Source organism: Coptis chinensis, chromosome 7, assembly GCF_015680905.1.
Source record: "Coptis chinensis isolate HL-2020 chromosome 7, ASM1568090v1, whole genome shotgun sequence".
Classification (NCBI taxonomy): domain Eukaryota; kingdom Viridiplantae; phylum Streptophyta; class Magnoliopsida; order Ranunculales; family Ranunculaceae; genus Coptis; species Coptis chinensis.
This window is the reverse complement of record NC_141462.1, coordinates 74,537,718-74,561,033: the sequence shown is the minus strand read 5'-3', so window position 1 is coordinate 74,561,033 and position 23,316 is coordinate 74,537,718. Positions and strand designations below refer to the sequence as shown.

Sequence of the window (23,316 nt, the reverse complement as noted above, 5' to 3'; positions counted from 1 at the left end):
ACGCTCTCCTAATGGAAAACCAAACCATGCTCTCTGCCAACCAAGGGGACATTCAGCTTCAGCTCATCCAACAAATTGAACAACTAAACAGTCTTGTGCAAGATATGCGTCCCCATAACCATCATCATCGTCATCCTGGTCCATGATTATTTTTCTTTTGAAAAAAAATAAAAATAATAATAATAATTAATTTTTTCGTCGTGTTCTCTAATAATCAAAATTGTTTGTCTTTGTGTCTTCTTTTCTTAAGATATGTTTAAGGAGTATGCCTACTAGGATTGTCATAATTCTAGTTGTTATTAATAAATATGCATTTCAATCAAATTTTAAACTATTGTTTTAAATTTGAATACAGGAGGGGCCTATCTTCTTCCCTACCCTTTCATCCATTCAGTCAGACTTTATTGGATACTTTTCTTTATATCACCTTATCCATCAAGCGTGGAAGACATACTTTTTTTTTTTTTTTTTTGAAATAACTAGGGGTCAGCCCCCAAACTTTATTAACTTCATTTTCTCAAGTACATAGTGCCTTCCTTATCCCTCGTGATCAGTACATGCATTTTTTGATCCATCGGGGGAATAAAGAGCACCAATCCATTACACTCGTCTCTATTTAATTTCGATAAGTAGTCAGCTACTTGGTTACCTTCCCTGAAGACATGGACAAAGGATACTATGTCGAACTTTGAGCTCACTGTTTGAATCTGTGCTACCAGGTTCCTACAGTACCACGGTGGCTTACCTTGCTTTGTTAATATCTGTACCCCCTGCATAGAGTCTGATTGCACTTTAATTCGTGTTATCCTCAGCTGCTCCGCACATTCCAGCCCCTTTAGAACAGCTAGCAGTTCCTGATAGATCACCGATTTCTTCTTAGAACTGCCGCTATACGCCTGTAGCACTTCCCCATCTCTATCCCTCAATACACCTCCATAACCTGCCATCCCCTCTTGTACCGACCCATCTGTGTTTAGAGCCACTGTCTCACTCCCTGGTCTCTCCCATTTGACCCATCTTTCCTCCTTTTGTATCACTTGGACCCTAATACCCAACCTCTCCAACATCACTTTGGATCCCACGTCCTCCTGTATAGCTTCTAGCGGTGCAACCTTCTCGTTGCTTCACGCAATATGACTATTTCATTTTGGACATTTCCTCACACTGATTGATAGTCTGTTAGAACTCCCTAGCTTACCCTTTTCTCTGCTCCTACTGAACTATCTTCATCAAGCATGGATACACCACAAATCATTCCTGAGCAATCCTTCCAGGCTATGATGGATTTCAATGCTTATGGCCTTCACTTCTGTGAATACATCACCAACATCGGGTGGTCTTCCCTAGTTCTTCGACCTGACCAAACTTATTCTCCAAGTTTGGTTGCATACTTTTATGCCAATATGGGAGACACACAAGTATTTTATCATGCCCAAGGCTTTTTCTTAGACGGGTTCACAATCCAAGTTGGTGGCACACAACATATCTTTTCTGAGCCAACAACAACATGGCCATACATCAGCCAGAACTCTACCTGTACGTTCCTTTTCATGGCTTGCTTTTCGTGCATTATATGGTGATGGTCTTGCAATTAAAGAAGAAGGAGCTGCACCTGGCAGATGGCCAAAAACCACCATTCCCTTAGCAAGCATGACCATAAACGTGGGGAATGCGATGTTGTTTATCCTTCTGAACATCATAGGATATTGGCATTTTTCTATTGTCAATGATGTTGCTTGTGTAGTTTTCAATGCGCTTGCTCAGGGTCATACATTGTTTGATATCCTTAACTGTGTTATCACCAATCTGAAAAGAGCTTGCACTGTTCGGCATCAGTATCTACTTTTACCTATAACCGCTTGTCGAATTATGAGGACACATTTCCCACAGTTCTCGGCTACTTTTAACGACTGGGTTAAAGTAGATCTATGTGCCCTATGAACAGAATAATTCGTTCATTAAGGTTTCGGCAATGGCGTGATTGTCCTTCATGGTACCTTAGGTACGTTCGTTGCTATCCAGACGACAATGATATGTTGGCACATTTAAACGAATCGGGGGAACAACAATGGAGCACCATTTGGCAAACCATTATTTTTTGGCGCGATGCTAAGGAAATGCATTTCACTCGAGATGACGCGAGAATATCAGGACCGACTAATGGTAAATTTGAGTAGGCCACTGTGAATATATATCTAACTGTATATAGTTGTGTTTAGTGTGTTATTGTTTTTCTTTGTTTATTTTTGTATAATATATTATGTTATGATAACTTTTTGTTACAACGATCCAGACCTAATTTTGCTCACGGTTCCCAAGTAATTTCTTTCTTTTTCTATTGATATTTTGAGGACTAAGTATCATTTAGTTTGGGGGTGCTTTAAACCTATAGCAAAAATTAGGCAACTTGTAGGTTGTATATAGTTTCTAGTTCCTTTTTAGTGAATATACTTAGTGACAAAGTCTTGTTTCATTTTCTATGATGAAAATTGTCTAGAAATCTCGCATTAGCATTCGAATTAAGATTTGTTCTTAAGAAAATTAAGATAATACGTACGCAATAATTTTTATATCTTTTCATGAGTATTCATGCACTGAGTATCATCGATTGTACATAGCATTAAGTTTTTGGAACTCACGGTTAGTCTACTAAAATTATCAATCCTGTGAGAATCTAACTAAAAAGCCTCGATATATGAGTAATGACACAGAGGAGTAGTTTTTCCAAATAGAGAAAATCACGTGTTTACTTACTTGATCACCATCCGAACCCTAGGTGAGAATTTAGGCTGTCTTTGGATCGACATAGCCAAAAATTCATACATGTTACAAATTTTACCGCTAGTCACCCCACTGAACCTTTCATCAAACCTTTCACTTTTACCAAAAATTCCTTACCCCCAAATAAAATAAACCTACCTAAATGATAAGTATGAGAAATAGGATGAAATGTAGAAAAAGAAAGAGAAAGACTTGTCCCAAATCAGTTACTTGCCTCAGGAAAGAAAAATAAAAGAAAGATCAAATTATTTTTTCTTAAGTTTTTGAGGAAAAAAAAATATAATAATAATAATAATAATAATAATTAGAACTACAAAAGCTTAAGAGCAAAGTATGGAAACTCATGTAGAAGCAGGAAAAGAAAACAAAGATGTCTCTAGTGTAAATATCTTGAAGACCTTATTCTCTCATACTTGTCATTTTTTTATTTTCCATTCCCATTTTCTTCTACACCACCACCTAAGCCCCAGAATACATAATAAAGAATTCTAGCGCAATTAGGAGTAGGATGGTGTGATAATAAGTAGTAGATATGATTTATCGATCTCAGCTCTTCTGTTTGTCATTGAGATGTGAGGAAACGCGTGCCAATCGCATTAGTTAAGCGGAGTTTAAGAGCGAATTTGTAAACATGAACATATTTAGTGGAAAAACTTTATATTTCAATATAAAGTTCAGCTGTAATTTCATATATAGATGTTTTAATTATTGATACATATTAACATACCTATGAGAACATATTTAGGGATGCTCTCCAAAGGATCTAGAAACTACCCTACTTGTATATTTCAATATAAAGTTCATCAGAATGCAACCACACCTGCATGTTCAATATTTTGGTCACTTATCTGTTTAGCTTGAGGACAAGCAAAGTTTATCTGCAGGGGTGGTTTGATAAGCATCCAAAACCAAAAGACGTAAATATAATTATGTGCTTAAGATAAAGCCGGTTTTAGCAACCAACGTTATGAAGATAAAGCCGATGAAATAATGTGTTTATGTAAAGCCTTCTGATTCAGCTCATGCAAAGCTCAACAAAACCCGCCTAAAGCCTAGGGACTCCAACTGGAGGATTCCAAGTCAGAAAGGGATTACGTGCACAGAAGCATCAAACTTCCAAAGCTCATATCTCTTGAACCAGGACTCTGATTTCGGCGAGTGAGCTGCTCAAACGATCAGTGCGATGAACTTTACGCAAAGGCGGGAAGTTGTAAAAATGCCAAAAGCCCGGCCTGCCACTAGACGCAGTACGTGGACCCATTCTGCGGGCCTACAAGATTGGATGAGTCATCAATCATGGAGCAAGTCAAGCCAAATGTGCAAATTATTGGCACAAATTGACACACTGCATTACATTAATAAAGTTGACTAGACTTTAAGTGCTAATAGTGTCAATTTGTGCAAGGTGTTAATTTATTTTGATTTGAAGATAAGATAGAATTTAATGTGAGTAATGGTAGGAGTTGATTCACGTGGGAGAATGAGAGAAAGCTCTTGAAATGGGTGTTTTTGAACCACTCTCATTCATTCTCATATTTTACATACATCCATGTTTCATTTTTCTTTGCTTAAGTGAAGTTTTTGTAATATCTTTAATGGTGGAAAAACTTATATTCTAAATAAAAATTAGTCTTTACCTTAGGTAAAATCAGCACTTGTTATTCTTCATCTTCTTATTTTCTTAATTTATCATAGCATAGTTAACATATCATATGAATCCAAGGATCATGAGCTAAAACCCTCCCAAGGGGAGGGTTAATGATGCTCATGTTAGGATCAGGTTACGAATTTAGAATTCCAGTATGACTAATTAGAGGCCTAGGTTTGGTTTTTCATCCTACCCCAAAATGGCAGAGATTGATCGAGTTTGGAGTCTTAAACTTCGGAAAAGGTCGCGTGCGCAAACCATTTACACTTGGTACACTCGTGCGCACGAGTCTTGGGGAAAACAGGTTGCGAAACTTGCTCGACCGGTGTAGATAGAAACCAAGAGTTGAAAGGATATTTCAGAGATGAAATATCTTGACAACTCCTCATGCTAGTAAGATAGACTCAGAGATGAGTACATCTTACTAGGGATTGATACTCAAATCAATTTCGGGTTTGTCTTTGGACCCGCAGCTGATTAGAGATGTAGTGATCTTATCTCCTAAAATCTTATGTAGCTAATCTTTGCATGAGTAGGTTAATCCTCTCCTTATCTTTCTCTCTCTATTTATTTAAGAAACAACTTGCAAATTTTAGATAACTTGTGTAGTAGGTAATCATTGGGAAAAAGAAATCTTCAACAAAACAAAAATCCTTCTCATTTAGTTCTCTACGGTGCTAGGATTTCAGTTATGACATCATTCTTGTCTTAAGGTTGGAACAAAACCCTTTCTCTAAACGTACAAACGAAATCACGTGAGTAAGGAAACCTTGAAAATTAGTACGTAAAAGGTTGTGAAATTGCATATTCATAAGACCACAAAAGTGCTAACATCAAATTAGGCACTTTGAAGTCTCTACTAGGGGTGTAAAAACGGCCCTCAAGCCCTCGGCCCACCCGACCCGACCCGGCCCATAGACAAAAAAAGCCCTCAAATTTAAGCCCGCATGCAATTTGAGGGCAGGGCCGGCCCGACCCTCATGTTTTGAGGGGAGGGTAAGGGCCTAGATATGGAAACATGAGGGCGGCCCTCAGCCCGACCCTCTAAAGCCCTCACAAAGCCCGTATTAAGGCCCTCATTGATATTTAGATTTTCTAAACAAAATTATGTATAATACCCTTAGTTGTACGTATAATGTCCTTGATGGAGGTTCTCTCTCTTGTAATGAATATATTGTTAGAATATGTGAATATATTCTATAGGATACAGCTGTATTATATGGATATATCTCTATCCTATAGAATATATTCATATATTCTATTGTATATGTTAATGAAGTTTGATAGGTTTTCAAGAATTTTTGTAATGAATATGTTAATCAGTTAATGAAATCTGATAAAAACCAAATATGTTAATGAAGTCTAAACAAGTTGTATTCAAGAGTTTTGAATAATTGACAAGTTGTACAGCCGGCCCATAGACCGCCCTCAGGCCCGCCCACAGATTTTTTCTAAAGGGGCTGAGGTGAGGGCAAGGGCTGTATAATTCAAGTGTTGGCCCTCACAGGCCCGACCCTCATAGCATAAGGGGGCTGGCCCAGCCCAGCCCATTTTGGTGGGCTTCACCCTAGTCTCTACTATATTTTTGTTAGCGCAGTAAATAAAAATTGTTTGCCATATTCATGTCTTTTTAAATGTAGAGAAACCTAGTTTGTGTTTTAGGTGAATTAATTTTACCGATTTTGCTTGACTTTGAAGGATTGGTCTTGCATTTAGTTTGAATTTTAATGTTTTTTTGTAAGCTTTGATCTACAATCACGCAATTAACGAGTTGCTTCATTTCATCTGTTATGCTAACAAGTAAAATATTCATTTGCAGTTCTTATTTTAGGACCACCTCTATATTAGACTTATACATAGCAACAATATTTTTAACCATGCACCATATTTGTTGAACGGATTGGAATTCTCCAATTTGATATCTTTTGAGCCTCAGCCTCATAATGAAACCTCAAAAAAGGGAAACAAAATATGATATTATCCCGCCTAATGATTTTTGTGCTTCTTTATTTGGAATTGTAGGTCTATGATGTTGTTTTCTACAAAAAAGATAGCTTCAGAAAGCTTCAAGTGGTTTACCGATTTGATTGTGTTAGTTAGCTCACTTCCTTGCTGCTATGGGAGTTTTATCTTAGGCTTTTTTCTAGATTGTTACTCCGGACGGTAATAATTTGTTACTAATGGGTGTATTTCGTTGATAGCAGGGCTACTAAATTTTCATCTTGCAGTAATCTACCAAATGGGACTCCACAGTCATGGCTTTAATATGCTAATTAATTAAAGGTGGGCATGCTATTGATTTGAGCCATACTGCAAAACATGGTGATATGGCGTAAGTTTTGTGCAATTAGTTGACTAATGTAGAAACTTGCCTGCAAGATGAGTACATTAAAACTCTAATAATTAAGTTAAAAATATTTATCCTACACTTAGCATATACGTTGAACCTGAAAAGTCCCACTTGCAATATTTTTATGGCATGTTTGAGTGATGCAATTGTTTTCGAGTTATACTGTACTTGTGGGGTATAACACCCCATGTTTTTATTCTTTTTTTTTCCTAAATAATAATAATAATAATAAATAATAATAATAATGAAAATAGATAAAATGGATAGATGATAACTATCAGTTAAGGATAAAAGTTCCGTAAGTAATAGATAAGGGTTGTCCTTGTTTTTCGGGAAGTTTTCTCACGTAGAGTTTTTGGAGAAAAAGACAGCGAGAGTTTTATACAGAAAAACGAGATTTTTCTGAAAGAAGAAAATGAAGGTTTTTCTTGTAGCTAGCTGATAATCGGAGAGCGCTACAGGTAGGGGTGACTTCGGATCGGATCGGATTAACCTCTTTCGAATTTTTCCAAATTTTTTTCGGAACTTAATATGCTAGCCAAATCCGATCCAATTTTTTTTTGGATTCAAAATATATTTCCAATTTCGGAACTTTTGGAAATTTCGGAATAACTCGGAAATTTTGGAATACTTGGTAAATTTTCAAAGATCTCTTTACTTTCAATTATTTTTGGAATATCATACTCCAATGTTCATTGTATGGAGAGAAAACCATGTCCACAACACCAATGTACCAACAACAATACACACTTGTTTACTGAGAAAACCCATTTTCATTCAAACAAGTGATCCAAGAAAAAACGAGAAAAAGAACCTGCAGCTACCAATAGCAATCATTGCATTTTGTTGAGGTCTGGGTATTTGTAATGTTTCAATCTTTTTTCATGTGTGAAAATTGAAGCGTAAAGTGTCTGCATAAATAATGGATTATGGTCTTGGACTCTAAGTAGCTTTACATAATATTCTATCTATTGGAATTTGGCTTTTGGATTGGTCTGGAAGTCATTGTATGACTCGATGACATTTTTTTTCATATCATTGTTGTTATGGCCGACAATGTAATGACAATAGAGTGGTCCAATTCAAGTGGGGAAGTAGCGGCTAGGTTATGTTTTTGTTTTGTTTTTGGAAGTGAAAAACTAGAAAATGAATGAACAGTCGAGATCTAATCAAGTGGATAGTGAGAGAAGTATATATTTTCAAAATAAATTGGCAATAATATTGGAAATTTCGGAATTTTCAGATCGGATCGGATCGGATTTTAGAATTATATCCAAATCCAATCCAATTTTTTTTCGGAATTTTCAGAAATCGGAAAATCGGCCGATGAAAACTACACCCAGAGCCAGACCAATTTCGGGTCGGATTTCGGAAAAATCGGAAATTCGGCAAAAAGAGACACCCCTAGCTACAGGTGAGTAGATTAGTTTTCTATTTCACGTATAATTTTACTGTCCAATATCTCCACTCACTTTGGCTGCTCACCTTCTTTCATTATATTTTTGGACTGTCAAAGCTGTTACTACTATTATATCAATTTGCTTAATAATTATTGAATTCTAAAATTTGTTGAATTATTGAAACTGTTGAAACTTTGGAGAGGGGGCTGTTGAAGCTCGAAGGAGCGTCAATGGAAGCGCGAGCCCCCAATCCTCGTTCTAGCCTGGATACGTTTGAACCGTGATACTGTGGGGGTTGTTAATAATTTTTTTTTGAACTGTTAAATTGTGTTTTTGGTTGGTTGATGTTGGGGGGTAAGTATTTGATGTTGGGTTGGTTGATTTAGTGTTGGAGATAGGTGCGGTCGAAGCTTGGAGGTCATTAATGGCAGACGGCCCACTGTGGAGGAAGGGTGATCGAGATTAATTATGTTGTAGTGTTTGGTTGATTGGTAGATGGTAGTGTGTGTACTGTAGAGTGAGGGGGCGGCTGTTGGGAGTTTGAAGACGCATTAATGGCGTCGATCGTGAGTTTCACAGTATAAAGGAATCGAGAGTTGATGGTATAGGTAGGTGGGGGTTTTCGTGGGGATGAAAACCGCTGGGTTCATATAGGTTATAGATGGCTGGTGGTGGCCGGAATTGGCAGTGGAAGCTACTGGTGAGCTAAGAGATGAAGAAGACGACCTGGTTCTTTTTGTTGGGCCTTGGGCCGAAACTTGTTGGTTTTGTTTGGGCCTTAACTTGTTTAGTTTGTGGGCCAAGTTATATATTTGTTTTGGGCCAAACTAAATAGAGTGTTGGGCCAGTTTCTATTTTATTTTGGGCCGACCCATTTGAATTAAAATGGGTTAAGGTGAGTTTTTAAGGATTTAGACTTTTGGGCCTCGATTTCGGGCTGTGACATGGGGTCTATGGTTTATGTAATGCTTTTTCAAGAAAACCAATTTTTATAGCATGGTGCAACATGTTCGTATATAAATGGGTTTCTATGTTTATGCTATTGGATGATATTGTTTTAATTTGATATTTTTCTTACAACTTTCTTTTTGTTCTTGATTGTGTTTTGTTGGGCGGTCTCAGAGTTCATAGTGAGAGTTTTTTCTAAGCTATAAGATAATGTAGTTTGCACTCCTTAAGCAAAGTCTTTGGGGAATTTTGTTGTTGATTTCCCATACTTAGTGATCACGACAATCCGAGGATGATGATGAAAACTTAAACAGCAATTCAGGAACTTATTAGGAAAATGCTCATGAGGTAAAGCTTTCAATTGAAACCAAATGAAGAAAGAGGCAGATGGTGGTTCTTAGGGACAATAAGCTAATAATGGGTCATATTCTAAAGGTATGAAACATAATTCCTAGAAACTTTACATTAATCAAAATAACTACTTGCTTCTTTTGTGTGACTTTGTCCTATTACACTTTGTTACTCATTTTCTGTCTTTATTTTTGTTGAGGAACTGAAACTGCATTGTCACCCATTTTTCTTTTGCTTTAAGAAGAACACTCAGTGTTAACACCATATGATTTAGTGGTTTGTCTTTTTGGTTTCCTGCCCTTAGCATAAGAGAAAGGAATAAGGTGGTTAAGGTGGAAACCTAGGTAGATAGCATGCATAAAAGCTCTGTTTTTCATGTTGAGAGTGTGTCTCATTTCCTTTTCTTAAAACTTCTGTAAAAACCATGAATGTTGAAGCTTCTTAAGGCAAATGCATGGATACATTCTAATTTGAGGCGTATAATAGAGGTACATGATATTTTCAACAAACTCCTTTAATTCCGATCCTTATCTCTGAGTTTTTTTATTGGTGTAGTCCTATAGTTAGAAGCATATACTAATCAACATGTATTAACCATAAATGCATCAAGAGAAAAGCATGTCTCATTACCCATCAATATGGTTGAGAAAAAATTGCAGAAAATTAATAGAATGATAGGGATTTTGTTATGTTAAAATGATGTATACTGAATTAGCTATAGTAATCCTCTACTCAATAATCTTAAATTGTGATAATACAGATTTCGGCTAAGGCAAATTAGTTATATACAAATTCAGTTATGCATTTCCTTTTCATTGTACATTAATGATAGTCCTCTATGTATTTTCACTTGATTGAAATGTTCACTATTCTATTGCCATCGAGTGCTATTGATAGTCTCATTTGGTGAAATGATATTTAAAGTTGGATGAGTGAGTAGAAGAAAGCATAGAGAGGGGAAAGCTCAGTGCAAGTACATACACTTTTCTTTTATTCAATTATCGAATTTACAATTTGGAATAGTTAAATTGTTATTCATTTTTTAAATTAATATTTTGACCCTTGTATTTCCTCGCATTGGCATAATCAGTTTTCTTCAACCATGCTAGACTCAGTATTTCCTATGTGCTTGATGTACTTCTCTGGTTTAGGTGGAATGGGTGTATGTTCAACTTAAAAGAGCAAAGTGGTGGACAGTATGCAGGCTATGGAGCTTGTAATACGATGGTTGAATTTTTGGAAAAGGATGATTGTAATGCGGACAATGTCATATTGGAAAAACTAGCAGAGAAGCTGGAGCTACATACCATCATAGACTTGAAGACGGAAACTATAGCTATAAGGAAACTTGTGAAAGAACGAAATGGCCAAAATGTAGAAAACACCCAGAAGATGATAGATCTTCTGAACAAATTTAAACAAATTGTCGGGGTTGAAGAGTCTGATGTGCACAATGAACTTGCATACTCGTGAATTGAAGTTCCCATATTTGTCTGTCCCTCATGAATTCCTTTGTCCAGTCACACTGGATATAATGATGCACCCTGTTATCGTTGCTTCCGAACATGTAAACCTTTGGCCGTTATGTTTTATCTTTTGTAGCAAGGGCATCCCATCTCTTAAAAGAATTTATATGTTACTATTTAAGTTCATTTGTCTCTGTTAAGCACCTGTAAGATACATGCTAATGGGGAGGATCTTTATTTATGCATATATTGTTTTTACTCTTGAAAAATTAAACTTAATTGCCAATGGATTTAAAGAAATAGTTTAGGTCCAAAAGTGAGAAATACCTATTTTGCTAGCAACTTCATCTCTCAAATCAAAACGTGTTAAACCAAAATAGTTAACTAGTTGGTTAACGGTGAGAGTAAGAAGTGGTAAAAGAAATAGACGGTTATCATCTCTAAATACCCCCGTAACTGGAAGACTAAAGAGAGGTACTAATCAGACACTTGAGTGAATAGTAGGAGTGTTTGCTTCTACTTAAGCAGACCCAGGAGTAAAAAACAAATAAATGTTCAATTGGGAATTCACACACACATGGACAAAAAAGGCCACTCATCTATTACTATGCAACTCTAGAACAACTCCATAAAGAAGTGGACGATGATAGATGCAACTAAGGATCTTGAAGGACAGGGGTCTATGAGAGTGAATACTAAAGTACACAGAAATGCAACAACACATAGTCGGGAAATGAGAGATTAGAAAGAGAGAGAGGCCTAAGGGAAGTTTTAAAAAAATTCTAGACCTTTAGTCTTCCATTTTTTTTTGTCTCTGTCTTTCTTATTTCAATTTTTTTTCCAAGTATTGCCTTCACAAACGGAAACGGATCGTTGCTTTGAAGTCATTTTCGATGGAATTGTAAGGTAAAAGACACAATTTGTTATTAAAAACTTTATCAAAATTTTTCAGATTCTTTCTTCTTCGTGCAATAATTAGTGATGTTATTTTTTTTGTTTTGTTTACAGTGATTCCAGGGTTATGTCTTCATTTGTTGGAACTTGCTTTCACAATGTTATATCCAATATGTAACTAAGTTAAATAACTCACCATTTTATTAGCTTATCTGATTCTCTACCGTTGAACATTATATCTAACTACTTTAAAGAGCGCGCCCCCACTTACAGTTTTTTTTTCATACGTCAATTTTTTTGTTTTTCCGATTTTTCCCTCACCAAACACTATTATTACAACTCATTCCACAGCCCATGCCATCCGAAATTTTGATAATTTCATCGGAAATTCAGGACAAATTTTCACACTATTATTACAACCCATGCCACAACCTATGCCATCTGAAATTTTGACAATTCCATCCAAAATTCCGGACAAATTTTCAGATATTTTTTTTTTCTTTTTATATCCCAACAAATTTAACATATTTAGTCTAAATTAGTGGGTTAGTAGGATCTCTTTACAACTAGAGCAACAAATCGGGTCGGGAATTAAAAATTTTAATGATCGATTCAAATTTGAATTTTGGAATCAGGGTTTTTTATTAACCCAATTGATTTCGGTTTTGGATAGATAGCATAAAATAAATGTGAAAAACAACAGATGCATCGCGCGTGCTAGAATAGGTTTCACGCTCATCGAGCGTGCCTAGAATGCTTGTATATATAATGTTATTTGTAAAGGAGACAAGTGTATAGAATGGATAGCATTTTATGAATTTTTATGTTATGATTGGCATTCAACTTGCAGGTTTGCTGCCTTTATAGAATGAAATGTGTATGAACAGAAATTACCTCCTCTAAAATCCCAAGTCTTGGTTTTCACTCTTTGTTTTTCTCTCTTTTTTCCTCCCCTTTTCTCTTTTTCTTTTTTCTTAGTCTACTGTTCCCTTTTATATCTCTCCCCCCTCTCTATGCACTGTTGATCCCCTTTTCATCCCACGACAGCTACCGAGACATCTATCCCTCTAGGGTTCCGCAGCCTTGATCCTATACTCCCCTCCTTCGTTCTTTATCACATGTCCTATTTGACTCAGGGGTCCTACCGGGTGCCACGACATTAGGGATCTGCAGCCGTGCTACCGTACTCTGCACTCCCATCTACTTACCTTACACCGAGCCCGACGACCTCCCACCTCACTGATTCGGAAAAGGGTTAATACAAATGCCCCTTCGCGAGCTGCGGATCTACGCAGATTCGCAGTCCAAGACTCAACAGCTTGGTAGCCTACCGAGTTGTCTTGTCCTCCATCAACCATTCAAACCCTTCTGACAACCACGTTACCTCCTGCTTAGACCTCCAGGCCTTTGCCATGCGTCCCTAGGCACGTGCCCTGCGGCGCACACCCAACTAGCCCTGTCTCTTCGATTCATGCGATGCCATGCGTTTATCCCTGATTGGCCCTCTTTGCCACTTGCGTGCTCTTTTTTACTGTTTTGCCCTTGACTTATCAAATCCTACCCAAACGCCCTCATTATGCACTCTTCCATTTTCACAACTCTTCACTTTTCCTTTCACGCCCTGCCTTCTCATTTTCTATCACTCCCTTTTCCTTTCGTTTTCTTCCTTATGAACACCTTGCTCCTGTCATACTCCCACCGGTGAAGCTACCTTTGCACCCTGCTTCCGCTCCACTTGGCGATTGCTCTCCTTGTTCAGGTTTGCGTCTCCACCCCTTAGTCTCCTTTTTAGTGTAAATTCACTTGTCAAGTTTAAATTTCTTTTTCTTTTTTGTCTATCTCTTTTCTTTCGTCTTTCATTCATTCTCCCCTTCATTAGGTACTCATCATCACTTTTATCCCCCTCCTTGTCCTATCCATTCCATTTTAGTACCATGTCTGGCTCTGGTTCTGGTGGCTCCTCCGATACCAGATCTGCGTCCCCGACCTCCGATCGATAGACACACTTCCGCCGAATCACGGATCTTTTCGCCCCCTCAGCGAACTGACGAGTCCCTTTCCACCGAGTCAACCCATGTGGCTGCTGCTCCAACAACCTCCGGTAGATCCTCCACGTTGCCTCCCCCTCCATCTCACTATCACAGACCCAATCTGGCCGCCGTGCAGGCTGCATACGATATCCCTGAGGACGCGGTCTTAGAACATGTGCCCGGGGTCACTCATTTTCCCTATCTAGTACCACCGCGGCATGGGTTTTTGGTAGCAACCGTGGGGCAAATAGTGGCTGGCCTCCGCTTCCCTTTGTCTTTGTTAGATGTTGAAGTCTGCAACCACTTTAACATTCTACCGTGTCAAGGCATCGGTAACTTTTGGCAAATCATGTATGCCGCCAACCATTACAATACAACGAATACCCCGTGGATTAGCCTGCAGGACATTATTTCCCATTATTTTATCAAGAAAAGTACCAAGTTTGGGAGTGTGGGGTACCAATATTTCTGCGTGCGTCCGCAGAAGAAGCCGTTTGTTCTCCGCGTCACCACTTCCGACAAGGTCTGGCATCACTACCCCCTACACGTGTCTGGGAACTTCCTTTCCGCTGATCTTCCCCCTGAATTGTCCTTGAGGCACTCCCATTTTCTTCGCCGCGGTGAGTGGAGTCGGATGCTTTGTTTGCTTCATACATGGTCCTCACCTTGACATGTCTTTTCCTTTGCTTTTCAGGTTGGAATCCAGATTCTCACTCCTAGATATACACTAGCGTTTCTTCTAAAATTTTCAACAGACTCCACAACCTAGGGGACAGCCAGTGTGACATCCTCGGCATTGACCCTAACAAAGGGAGTCTGCTCCTCTGAGACCCTTCCCTCAAGGATATTGGCCAATATCGCGGACCTCTATACCTTCTACCCCCGCCCAAAGAAAGGAAACCCAAACCATCTCCCCTTAAGCGACGAAAAGTAAAGGCCCCAGCCCACCGGTCTTTCGGGTATACTACAAAAATCTCCCATAGCCAAGCTCTCGCCCGGAAAGCCGCCGCTAAGACTCATAAGCCCTCTGATGGATCTTCCTCCATCCCCCCTGATACAATCCCCAGGTCATATTCTTCCATAGCTGATTGGGAAGACAATTCTGCCCCCCCCCTGCAGGTACTTCCGACAATATGGATGTCTCCAAACTCAAGCTTTGGGAAAGTGACTCTGATGGTAAGGCACCCAACAACACAGCGGCTAAGGGCCCTCCTGCCAAGAAGGCCAAGACCGCTGCCCCTAGTGCCTCTGCTCCTACCTCTCACCCAACATCCCCACGGCCATCCTCCTGCCATACCAGCAAAGAGGCGGTCCCCATTCGTCCCCTGCCCAGAAGAAATCTGGCATCCTTAGTTCAAGGCCAGAGACCGCGACATCACCACTCGCGACTCCACACTGCATAATCCAGCGATGGCGGCATCCCTCTTCTTCAGTTCCCATCTCCCTAGGGATCAAGTCTATAGGGATTTTGGCTCCTTCACCTCCCACCGGGCTGCAATCTACACTAGCTGGGAAAAGGTAGGTTCCCCATCCTTTTCCTTTCCTTCTTTGCTGCTTACTTTTTTCTAACTTTGCCTTGATCTTCAGCTGAGCCTGGACGTGGGTTACGTGATTCACGACCTGACCAACACCCTGGATGCTTTTGAATCCGTGAAGGTTGAGATACATGGGCAGGTGGGGTGGAAAGTGAAATATGCTCAACTGGAGAAGGAAAGAGATGACCCCGTCTCGCAGCCCTCAATCATCACAAGGAGCTCTAGCGCGCAGAGCAAGTCCATAGGGACTATGTGGCCGGCGTCACTTCCTAGCTGGAGAGTTAGAGGGAGGCCGATAGGGCCGCCGCTTCGGGCTGACCTAGAGCAGTCTCCAAAAGATGCCACTGAACACTTCAAGGCCCTGGCCGCCAAGAAGATAGCCCGAGAACTGAACCTACAGCTGGATGCTCTAACTGCCGCTAGACGTCTTCTCCCTGAATAGTCTCCTGCTTTGGCTCCCGCCGACTCTGCGGTCATCTCCCCTGCTCTTGAGACGGAAGCTGTTGCTACTCCTGGGGTGTCAACATCTCCCATTAATGTGGATGAATCCACTAAAGTGGTGGAGGAGGGTGGCCTGCAAGCAGACACCTCGGGCGATTCGAAATGAAGCATACTTGGATTCTTCCCTGTCTGTTAGCTTAGCATGTCGTACAGTTTAAATCTGATCTTAGACAATCTGACTTTTTGTTATAACCCCTGGGTCTGGATTTCTGGGTAGTCCCAGCAGTCCACGGTGGGCCTCAATTTCTTGTTCAACACTCGTTCGACGGAAAATCATTGCAATTAATGCATTCATCTTTTGTAATGTGTTGCCATCTCTCCTTATTTATTTATTGCCTTGTTCCACACTGGCACTCACATATGACATACGCTTCCCACCATTGTTTATGTAGAAGGATTGGGGACGTTCGGCTTGCCCTGAGTTAATTTGGTGATGTTGGGGGCCGCTGAGTATGCCCAGGCCACTTAGTGTGCCCCCCCAGTTGACCGTGGAGATGTTGAGGGCCACTGAGTATGCCCGGGCCACTCAGCGATGCCCCCAAGTTGGTCGTGGAGATATTGAGGGCCGCTGAGTATGCCCGGGCCATTCAGCGTGCCCCCGAGTTGACTAAGGAGATGTTGAGGGCCCCTAAGTATGCCCGGGCCACTCAGCGTGCCCCCAAGTTGATGGAGATGTTGAGGGCCGCTGAGTATGCCCGGGCCACTCAGCGTGCCCCCAAGTTGACTTTGGAGATGTTGAGAGCCGCTAGATATGCCCGGGCCACTCAGCTTGCCCCTAAGTTGGCCATGGAGATGTTGAGGGCCGCTGAGCACGCCGGGGCCACTCAGCATGCCCCCAAGTTGACTAAGGAGATGTTGAGGGCTGCTGAGTATGCCCGGGCCACTCAGCGCGCCCCCAAGTTGACCGTGGAGATGTTGAGGGTCGCTGAGTATGCCCGGGCCACTCAGCGTGCCCCCAAGTTGACCGTGGAGATGTTGAGGGCCACTAAGTATGCCTGGAGCCACTCAACATGCTCCCAAGTTGACCGTGGAGATGTTGAGGGCCACTGATTACGCTCGGGCCACTCAGCTTGCCCCCAAGTTGGCCATGGAGATGTTGAGGGCTGCTGAGTATGCCCGGGCCACTCAGCATGCCCCCAAGTTGACTAAGGAGATGTTGAGGGCCACTGAGTATGCCAGGGCCACTCAACGTGCCCCCAAGTTGGCTGTGGAGATGTTGAGGGCCGCTGAGTATGCCCGAGCCACTCAGCGTGCTCCCAAGTTGACCGTGGAGATGTTGAGGGCCGCTGAGTATGCCTGGGCCACTCAGCGTGCCCCCAAGTTGACCGTGGAGATGTTGAGCGCCGCTGAGTATGCCCGGGCCACTCAACTTGCCCCCAAGTTGGTCATGGAGATGTTTAGGGCCGCTGAGTATGCCTCGGCCACCCAGCTTACCCCCAAGTTGACTAAGGAGTTGATACTGAGTTTGGAACCCACTGTCCGCTGCCCCTGGCCTAATCTACACATGAACAGATGCACACTTATTAGATGGAGGAAATTTGCTATTGCTTTCATTAACATAGTAGCTAACTCAAAATACCATTACAAGGTTTGAATGAAGCAAATACAATTTTCTTTTATTAAAAGCACTAATGACAAAGTTACTCATGGAATTCCTTCAACATCCTGATGTTCCACGGCCGCTTGATGCTCTCCCCTTGGGGCGTCTGCAACCTATAGGTCCCAGACGTTCCAACCTCCACCACGGTATATGGTCCCTCCTAGTTGGGTCCCAACTTCCCATTTGTCTCTTCCTTGGTGGTTGGGGTCACCCTCCGCAGCACCCGATCGCTAACATTGAACTTCCGCGGCTTCACCCGCTTGTTATACTGTCTCTGCAACCTTCGGTGGTATTCTTCTAGTATAATGTGTGGGGCGTCTCTCTTTTCCTCTGTAAGGTTCAGTTCCCCTACCAATATTTTCTCATTAACCCCTACTTCCACAGCCTTGGTTCTAGTTGTTGGAGCCATCATTTCCACAGGGATCACTGCCTCTATCCCATAGGCCATCGCGAATGGGGATTCTCCTGTAGATGTCTGCGGTGTCGTGCGGTACGCCCACAGTACATGGTATAACTCATCTGCCCAACATCCCTTGCGTTCCTCCAGCTTTTTCTATAGATTATCCATGATCACTTTGTTTGAAGACTCTGCCTGTCCATTCCCCTCTGGATTGGAAGGGGCTGAAAAACCTTGTTTGACTTTGAAGGCTTGGAAGAAGGCTCTCACCTTTCCCCATGTGAACTGAGTACCGTTGTTTGCGATGATGGTATGCGGCAGCCCAAATCAGCATATTATATTCTCCCACAGGAACTTTCTCACATGCTCCTCCTTTACCTACTGCAGAGCCACACCCTCAACCCATTTCGTAAAATAATCCGTCGCAGCTAGCATAAACCTCCTTTTGCCACTGGCTATAGGCAGAGGTCCGACAACATCCAACACCCACATTGCGAATGGCCATGGGCTAAAGACCTTGTGCAATGGTTCTGCGGGTGCGTGTATCAATGGCGCAAAAGTCTGGCATTTCCTGTGCCTCTTGGGATACTCAGTCGCATCTTTCTTCATGTGGGGCCAGAAGTACCCCTGTGATAGTAACTGGTGGGCAGTCGTCCTTCCCGCCGAGTGGCTTCCACAATCTCCTTCGTGAACTTCTCCCAACACCTCTTGCGCCTTCTGCGGTCCCAGGCATTTTAAGAGCGGTCCGTTGATGCTCTGCCGATACAACTCCCCATCTGTCAGAACGTATCTCAGTGACTTCTGCTCCATCCTCATCCTTTCACCCTTATCCTCTACCTCTATTCCCGATAGGTAATTCTTGATAGGTTCCATCCATCCGTGCTCTTGCTCAGTAGTCAGGCACACCCCCTCGTCCTCCGCAGTGCTTGGTTTGCTCAGCACCCTGACTTCAATAGATCTACCTTCTGTCCCAGGGAGTACCGCGACAAGATACGCCCAGGCGTCGGCATGTTTGTTCTCTCCCCAGCCTAGGTGAGCAAAACTAACTTTTTCGAATTCTCCAGCTTTTCTCCTCAATACCTCTAGGTACTTTGCCATCCTAGGGCACCGCGCCGCAAATCCTCCATTGACTTGACATATTACCAAATTCGAATAAGAATATACTGTTAGTTCACGCACACCCAAGTCCTTGGCCAAATCCATCCCCGCTATCACTACCTCATATTCAGATTCGTTGTTCAAAGCCGCAAAACCCAGCTTCATTGACAACTCTAGGCGAGTATTCTCTGGGGTGACCAGCACCACCCCGATGCCGTTACCTGTGTCAGTAGCGGACTCATCTGCGAAGACTCTCCATCCATTCCGCATGTCCCAAGGGGACAGGGGGTCGTGGCTTTGGTCCACCTCCGGTTCCATGATCATCTCCTCCCCCCAGGTGGAATCCTCGGCCGGAAACTCAGCCAGAAACTCCACCATTTCTTGGGCCTTCTCCGCAGTCCTGCCCTGGTACTCAATGTCATACGAACTGAGTAGCACAGCCCATTTCAACATTCTCCCCGATTTCTCTGCCTTCAGTGCTTGCTTGAGTGGCAAGTTGGTTACCACTACCACCGAATGAGCATTGAAGTAAGGCTTCAACTTGAGTGCAGAGAAGACCAGAGCCAAGGCATACTTTTCAATCCTATTGTACCTTGTTTCGGCATCCAACATTGTTTTTCTCTGGAAGTACGCCGGTCTCTCTGCCTTACCCACCATCCTTATCAACACTGAACTAATTGCGCACTCTGACACCCCCAGGTATAAATATAGCTTTTCCCCCTGCCCTAGCCACGACAGGATTGGGGCCTTGCCCAAATATTCTTTCAATTCCTAAAAAGCCCTTTCACATGCCTCTGTCCACTGGAAGTCCGTCGTCCTCCATAATAGTAGGTACAAGGGTCGGCACTTATCCGAAGACTTGGATTATGAACCTATTGAGTGCTGCGACCCTACCAGCCAATCTCTGAACCTCCTTCACGTTCTGCGGAGATGACATTTCCACCAAGGCTCTGATCTGGTCCGAGTTCGCCTCTATGCCGCGGTATGTGACTATATACCCCGGGAACTTTCTGGATGTCACCCCGCATGTACACTTCTCTAGATTCAACATCATTGTGTGTCTCCGCAATATAAAGAATGTCTCTTTTAGACCCTCCAAATGTTCCTCCTCAGTCATGCTCTTTTCTACCATGTCATCTATATAGATCTCCATCCTCTTTCTGATTTTAGTCTCGAACATCTTCTCCCCCACTCGCTGAAAAGTTGCCCCCACATTCTTTAGACCAAAAGGCATTCTGATGTAGCAGTACGTTCCTCTTTCCACTATGAACGTTGTCTTTTCTTGGTTCGGGCCGTACATCACCACCTGATTGTAGCCCTTGGACGCGTCCATAAATGAGAAGAATTTATACTCTGCGGTCCTGTCCACCAACTCATCTATCCACAGCATTGGGTAGCAATCCTTCGGACATTCCTTGTTGACGTCTGTGAAATCCACGCACATTCTTACTTTCCCATTCTTTTTTGGTACCGCTACCACGTTCGACAGCCATTCAGTAAACTTGCATTTGCAGATGATTCCAGCATCTTTTAACTTCTTCACCTCCTCTAGAATTCCCTGTGCATACTGAGGCTTCATACTCCTCATTCTCTGCTCGACCGGGCGGGTGCCTTCCCACATATGCAATCTATGGCATGCGAACTCTGGATCCAACCCCGCCAAATCCTCGATCGTCCATGCAAATACATCGCTGTTCTCAGTTAAGAAGGCAATCAATTTCCTCTTCCAATCCTCTGACAAACTTGTTCCTATATTTAAAAACTTCTCCTCCTCGGCTACCCTGATGTTAACGACCTCAATCTCGTCCATTGTCTTGCCCCCAACGAGCAGCCTCGTCTCTCCGGCCGCGATCTATAATTGCTATGCTAACTTGTCTCCTGTCTCCGGCCTCTTTACTATGTGCGCGGCCCATACCCCTCGCTGTCACCTGGTAGATGTTTTGTTCCGCAACTTGATCGCCCCTTATCTCGTACATCCCTCCATTCGTTAGGAAACGGATCACTTGGTAATAAGTAGATGGGACTGCCTTCATCTCATGAATCCATTTTCTTCCCAAGATCGCGTTGTATTGCGAGTTAGTATCCACTACCAGGAATCGGTGAAAGTGGTCACCGGCCTTGCGGTCACCAGCAATACTAGTTCCCTTAATGGCTTAGTCATGCTATCGTTTAACCCGAACAACTTGGTATGAGGGGGCTTCATCTGCTTCCTTTCTATGCCCATTTCTTCATCGCGCTCTGAAATAGCAAATCCACTAAACTCCCACAATCTATCAGCACCTTTTTCACCATGTAATTCCCCATCATTATGGTAATCACCAGCGCATCCTCATGAGGCGAGGTCACCGACTCCAAATCCTTTAGAGTAAATTCTATCCTGTCACTCCCTTTGCTACCTCCTGGAACTGGCCGCAGACTACTCACAACTTCATTTATCTGCTGCAGACTGGCTGTCCTCCTCACCTATCTCGGTGGGCATTCCTTCCTAGCATTTCACCACTGAAAATAACATTTATCGTGCCCAGGATTTGGGCCACGACAGGAGCCCTTTCGATCGGCTGCACTTCCTTGACATGCTCCTTCATTTGTCCCCTCCCAACCATTCTCTCTACTAACCATTGTAGAGCAAAGCACTCATTGGTTGCATGATTTCTTTGTAATGTCGTTGTCCCCTCTATCTCTTTAAGTGAGCTCCGCGGTTCTTTGTAATGCCGTTGTCCCTTGATCAGCGGCAGGATTTCCTCCAACGGCTTGTTCAGTGGAGTTAAGTCCATTTCGTAGTAAGGCTTTCTCTCCCTATACTCCCTTCGGGCTTGGTATCTGCCACTCTCCTCTCTCTGTGTCTCCCCTCTGTAGGTTCCTCCATCTCTTGCCGCGACCCTGTCCCTGTCTCTCCTGTTCTTCGCAGCCACAGCGTGCACTGACTTGTCGGGTTTCTTGTGTTCCTTACTATTTCTCTGCAAAATGTCCTCATATCTGATGTATCTCTCTACCTTCAAGTACAAAGCATGCAAGGTGGTAACTTCAATCTTAGATATTGATTCATGCACCTGAGTTCCCTACTTCAATCCATGCTGGAATGCTATGACCGCAGTGTGCTCATCCAAATTTTCCACTTTTAGCGTCTTTTTCTTAAATCTGCACAAGAAGTCTCTGAGTGTCTCGGCGGACTTCTGCTTGATATTAAAGAGATCTGCTACATCAACTACCCTCTTCTTCTGATGGATGAAGTGGCTCACAAAAGCTTGTTCCAATTCCTCGAACCTTTGTATACTCTGCGACGCCAACCGATAATACCAATCGGATGCTCCCCCTTTCAGACTGGCAGGAAACATCATGCAACGGAGTCTGTCATACTTTGCCTCTTGCCACAACGGCATCTGCTGCCTGAAGTGATGCAAATAGTCAGCCGGATCTCCTTTTCCATCGTACCTTTCAAACCACGGCTGCGTGAACCTCTTGGGTATCTCAGAATTCCAGACCGGGTCAGCAAGTGGATTCTGGTTCAGGCTATCCACCACCTTCTTGGCTGCGCCGTGTTTCTTTTTTTCCACGCGCACGGTTAGCCTCTTTGTCTCTTTCGATTATCGCCTGCACCATTTCCATGGTAATGCCTCCTGCCTAGTTCGCCCCGGTTGCCTGAGAAAGTTCCTCGCTTTGCACTTCCACTTCACTACCCGCAGGTACTGTTGTTTCCACTCCCCCCTGAGTGTCTTCTCTTTCTCTCCTCAACTCATCATTCTCTTCCTTAAGACAACCTACCTCCTCCTGAAGCAGCCTAGTTGCCTCAGCCACCGAATCTTCAACATCCTTTTCCCCCACATCTATGTTCTCCACACTCGCCGTTTCATTTGGCACGGCCTCCTCCCTCCTCGGTCTTCCTCTACCTCGTCCTCTTCCTCTTCCTCTCCCTCTTCCTCTCTTAGCTGGAGCCATGTTCCGCAGTTTTCCCTTATTCCTAAATCGTAGACCTACCTCGTCCCCACAGACGGTTTACCTCCTCTAAAATCCCAAGTCTTGGTTTTCACACTTTGTTTTTCTCTCTTTTTTCCTCCCCTTTTCTCTTTTTCTTTTTTCTTAGCCTACTGTTCCCTTTTATATCTCTCCCCCCTCTCTACGCACCGTTGATCCCCTTTTCATCTCACGACAGCTACCGAGACATTTGTCCCTCTAGGGTTCCGTGGCCTTATCCTATACTCCCCTCCTTCGTTCTTTGTCACACGTCCCGTCTGACTCAGGGGTCCTGCCGGGTGCCACATCATTAGGGATCCACAGCCATACTACCGTACTCCGCGCTCCCATCTACTTACCTTACAC

The 23,316-nt window shown here is 42.6% G+C and overlaps 1 protein-coding gene across 1 annotated transcript; it reads right to left on the bottom strand.

Annotated features, from left to right (window-relative positions):
* Nucleotides 1-18,279: 18,279 nt before the first annotated feature.
* Nucleotides 18,280-19,656, bottom strand: LOC147488844 (uncharacterized). The gene has a single exon (XM_086574504.1). The coding sequence runs from the start codon at nt 19,654-19,656 to the stop codon at nt 18,280-18,282; it is 1,377 nt and encodes a 458-aa protein (XP_086430630.1).
* Between the last annotated feature and the right edge of the window lie 3,660 nt (nt 19,657-23,316).